A 5,065-nucleotide genomic window follows, 5' to 3' on the forward strand; every position below is an offset into this window, starting at 1 on the left:
TTCCCTACTCATCGATTTCTCTATTTTTCATTATTATTTATTTTCTTATTCTTTCTATATATATATATATATATATACCATTTTTTTTTATCTCTAATTTACACATTATTTTTACACGTCGCTTTTTACAATTTTTGTATCGAAAAGCAGTATTGAATATATTATCTAAGGTATTAATAAAATACAAAATGTATTATAAAATCGATATCTTATTAAACTATTTTATAAGTAAATAAAATATTTCATATTTTTTCCTAAGTAATTATTAATAGTAACAATAAGTAAACAATAGTCACGCACACGTACAGTATTTTCTGTTTGTGCTCTGTATGGAGTTATTTTTTTTTTTTGAACGTTCAAACAATTATTTTATTCGACGGATTTGAATAAATAATTAGTCCATGTTGTTTTCGCACCTTATGATACGTTTACCTTATTCATGTAGTAAAATATTCCTTACTTAAAAATTCTTCATGTAATAGTAGTTGAATCTTGGTGCAATATTCGTATTCGCTTCTTGAAACTCTTTTCTCTCTTTCCACATACTCGCGAATATTTCTTGAAACTGTCGTTTTTCTCTTCTCTTCTCTCTCTCTCTCTCTCTCTCTCTCTCTCTCTCTCTCTAAATAGATCCTACACACCACCAACATACAGACTTTCTAGCATCCCCAAAAAATTTCACGGAATTCAATATCTCCCACCGATATTCTACATAATTCATGAAAATTGAGCCGCCGGCTTTTTAGACTCTTGGCTTCACTATATTCCTCCGATCTGCCAGCAGCTCCATCTCACTTCACGCCGTCTCCTTTTTCCTCTTCCTCCTAACCTTCCTCTTCCTACGACCAAATTCGAACTATTCTTATAATTCTTCTCTGGCTTTGCACACTTTCACTCCCTTCTAAAAAAATTCTACCTTATTCGACGTCAGTGTAGCGAGAGACGTACCGCAAGGCGTTGGTTTGCCTACCTCTTGAGGTAGCAAAGATATTCAAAATCGAGATTGTGTGTACGACCGCGTGAACACACGAGCTCATGCTACCGTGCGAGCTGGCATTCTAGAAAGAAAGCGGAATATTCGCGCGAACGAGGTAGCTTAAACGAATCCTATTGTCTTCCTTTTTCCTTTGTTTCACTGAAAATGTACCAGCCCTTCAATAATAAATTTGAAAATTGCATTATATGTCTTACACCCGAGGAGCTCGACAATCCATTCGAAAATTTATTCAAAATTTTTTTCTTCTCCATAATGACACTCGCCGCTATATATACGTGTCCGCCCTAATCAGCTCATCGATTAATATCGCGCGAACACACTTGAGCTTGTAGTATTTAGAAAATGCAAGACAAGAGGCTGAAAATATTTTGGCAGCTTTGGCTTTGGTTGCCCGAGTTTCCTTAAGTCGGCCTCGATACGCGCCGTCGACGGCTCTGACTTTAATCTAGAGAAATACTGAATAATGAAGTGAAGAAAGAGCGGGGCCAGGATTGGTTCATGCACTATGCAAACACACTTTCGAACATGTACATATCCGCGTCATGATATACTCCCTTTAATTAAATTCTCGACTTTAAGAGGCATTAAGCACCTTGTCAACCGCTTAACAATTCCAATTGTTAATTCACTCAGACTCCCACTCACTATTCTGTTTTTCCTTTGCTTACAGATTCTTTCTCAAGTTCTTCCTCAAGTGCAATCAGAATTGCCTGAAGAATGCCGGTAACCCGAGGGATATGAGGCGCTTCCAGGTGAGTTTTCGACATTAATTTTTTACATTCCCAATGAATTGACAATGTAACGTTGCTTCAACTGTTAGTAACGCGTTTGCGCAAACATTATTACGTCTAGGCATATAGAAAATGGTGTGAAATTAATATGTGTCGCGTAACGCATTGCAACAATGATAAAAGATTTATTATAGATGAGTTTTTTCTTTTTCTTTTAACACGTAAACGTCATAGATTAGGATAAGTTTATGAACACTATTGTGCTGACGTAACATTTGTAGTTTATAAATATTGCATTTAATTTCTTTTGATTTCAAATTCACTTTTCATTGCTGGCAAATTTAGGAAGTAAACTATTATTATCGCGGATTTCCTTATCATTAAAACATTAAAACATATAATATCATATATATATATATATATATATATATATATGTATATGTATATACAACATTTTTAATGTTGTAAAAGCAGCGGCAATTAATGTCGACTCAGGTCCAGTCAATTCTGCCCACTAATATTGAATACGGAAAAGTTTTTTTCACAACACCCACTCCTTGTCAATTTGCATGCGTTGTTGTAACAATCGAATTTCATATTGTTTACACAGGCTTGAGTTTTATCGGTAAATGTCGCATAAAATTACACTAATAATCCGCATCAAACGACCAGTGAATAATAGTGCAATAGAAAAGTTAACTCAGCCAATTAAGAAGCAACCAATAAATTCTCTCAATGAGGCTAGATGAGACGGATAAAATTGTTGAACTTTAATACAATGTTCTCGTGGAGGTTGAGGACTAAGGTTATGAGCATCCTCGTGCACCACTTCGAGAGCAGCCGAAGACTTGTAATCCGAGAGCCTGGCAATTAGCTCGGGCACCGGCATCGGCCTTATTCTACTCTCCCTTAGTCCCACCCTACCCCATCCCTCTCGCAATAACGGCCCCTCCCATCATTCCCGGTATCTCTTGGTGGCGCACACCATCGCCCCCAAACAAAAGACAAAATTAAAAAGTAAATTGCCAAAAACCGCCGGCCGGGCTTCCACCCTCACTTGCGCGAATCAGCTACTTTATGCAGCCCTTTTATTTCATCAAAAAGAGAAAGAAAGTCCTTTACTTACTAAACCAAAATTCGTCACTTATCTTTTATTCTATAATAGAGTTTTTCTTCTTCTGTAGTTTGTTTAGCGTAAGGAAACTTTGTTGATTGTGTATTATTCCAAGATAAATCGTAGCTTCGTAATTCAACTTAACATTACAAAGCTACACATTACGTGCTGGTTAACCAAGTAATAAATTTCCTACGGCACTCCCCTACCGATACTTTATAAATTTTCTCACTTATTTTTAACATTCAAAAGCAATATTCGCTATGCTTATTAAACACATACGCATCTATTAATTAATCTTACGTGACAATAATCATATATTAAAATTTAAAACATCCACCATTTTCACATTACGCCAACATAGTTTTTTTTCATTGTTATTTTTACAGTGCAATAAAAAATATATATAATAACCGTCGACTTTTCAATTGGTCCTTAAATAATCTCCTAACCGGCAAAGTTCTCTTTAAACTGACAATATCATGGCTATTATTGTACAATGGTAGAAATATTAAAGCGACACTCGCCTATTATTTATCGCGGCGTGAATTGAATTAATTAATCATTACTCGTGCTACTTAGTGGCATTTCTTCAGGAGAATCGCGAAACGGCAAAAGTTGAGAATTAAAATTCCGACCATCCCATCGTCTTTTCTCGCGCCTACGAGGATGATGGAGCGCGCGAAAAAAAAACAAAAAACAAAAAAAAAATAAAAAATTAAATTGGCACATACTGTCCGACTTTCGCCGTGGATAAATTAATACGCAGGACTGCAATAAACTTTGTACATTCCTATTTTGTTGCTGATTTTTTTATTACCCGAAACGCTTTCTCTACCCCCGCTCCACTTGCCACGTAATCGCTTTCAATCACTTTTTCGTCAATTCTCTTGTAATATATCGTACGGTTCATCAACCTTTCTTCCCATTTTCACCATTTCCAAATCCAGCTCTACGAATTAAAATCAGCAACAAATTCTAATGAAAGAAGGGAGAATTGTCGTTCGACGTGTAAATTCGAACGTTGAAACGACAGAGTAAAGCGACGCCCTCGATGCCGATAAACAGTCGCTCGTATCAAATTAAAAGCGACACTTTAACTTCGTCACACGAGCAATTTCTACTTTCTCATTGCAGGTCATCATATCCACTCAGGTTGGCGTTGATGGCCCACTGCTGGCAGTCTCCGACAATATGTTCGTTCATAACAATAGTAAACATGGTCGCAGAGCGAAACGACTGGATCCCAGCGATCCTGGCGAGTACAACAGTGAGTTCATTCATTTTCTTCTCTCTTATTTTCAGTTGCAAATTTACGTAATGTCGATGTTTCTTTAAATCGCAATGACGATTTATTTACCCCGGCATCGATCATAGCCCATCGATTAACGGACATAGGCCGATCTAGTGAGCACATCACGCGCAATGGTCATTACGAGGCCATTACAATAAATACGAGATACCAAGCGACTGGTGATAAAAATCTGCCTCGCGTATCATTATCGAAGCTGCTCTGGCGGCGAGAGCGCCGACCTTAATGTTGCGTTTCATCTCGAGTCCACGGCGCCGCTACGTCATGAATCACTTGCAACGATAGTCTTTTGTCCGTTACTCATCAAAACAGCGCGCCGTTAAGTGCGGGGCGCTTGAGCGCTCGAGACAAGGAGGGTGCGACGATGCCAAGATAAAGAAATATCACTCTTGCGCCACGAAAGCGCTGAAAGTGTAAAGGAGGAGAAAAAGAAGCCGGGGGACGAAGGGGACCGGGGGAAGGAGTGATTTGGTGGAATCGGTATAACAACCAGAGGCTGGGTGAGAGGTCGAAGTGGGGGGGGGGACGTAAGGAGTCGCAAGGCAATTCAGCAAAGTTTCGTGCCGGCTATCGCATACAAACGACTTATATCCCACTCTCAAGCTCACAGGGAAAGGGAACCAACTCCCTTTCCTCCATTCCCCCTCGCCCCTCATCCAAGTACCCCCTCGCCACAACGCCAATCGCCATTTCACGTCATCTTCGCCTTCGTGTTTTTGGCCTTTTTTCTCTTCCTTCCTTCCTTCCTTCCTTGCTTCCTTCCTTACTTCCACGAGCGTCCTCGGGACATGTAAATCAATGGGAAGAGGAGAACCCCATGAGGTCGAAAGGGTAATACACACCCGTCCTCTCTTCTCTATTTGCTCTCTTCTTTCATTCCCTCACAACCCGGACTTTCTTGAATGTATATC

At 39.0% G+C, this 5,065-nt stretch overlaps 1 protein-coding gene across 1 annotated transcript in view; it reads left to right on the top strand.

Annotated features, from left to right (window-relative positions):
• The window catches only part of kn (EBF transcription factor knot), a 128,660-nt gene that overhangs the window by 117,588 nt on the left and 6,007 nt on the right, over positions 1-5,065 (top strand). The window contains exons 7-8 of the mRNA XM_011501421.1: positions 1,668-1,749; positions 3,980-4,112. Coding sequence (XP_011499723.1) covers positions 1,668-1,749; positions 3,980-4,112 — 215 coding nt within the window. The remainder of the gene's footprint in view (positions 1-1,667; positions 1,750-3,979; positions 4,113-5,065) is intronic.

Source organism: Ceratosolen solmsi, unplaced genomic scaffold, assembly GCF_000503995.2.
Source record: "Ceratosolen solmsi marchali unplaced genomic scaffold, CerSol_1.0 scaffold3, whole genome shotgun sequence".
Classification (NCBI taxonomy): Eukaryota; Metazoa; Arthropoda; class Insecta; order Hymenoptera; family Agaonidae; genus Ceratosolen; species Ceratosolen solmsi.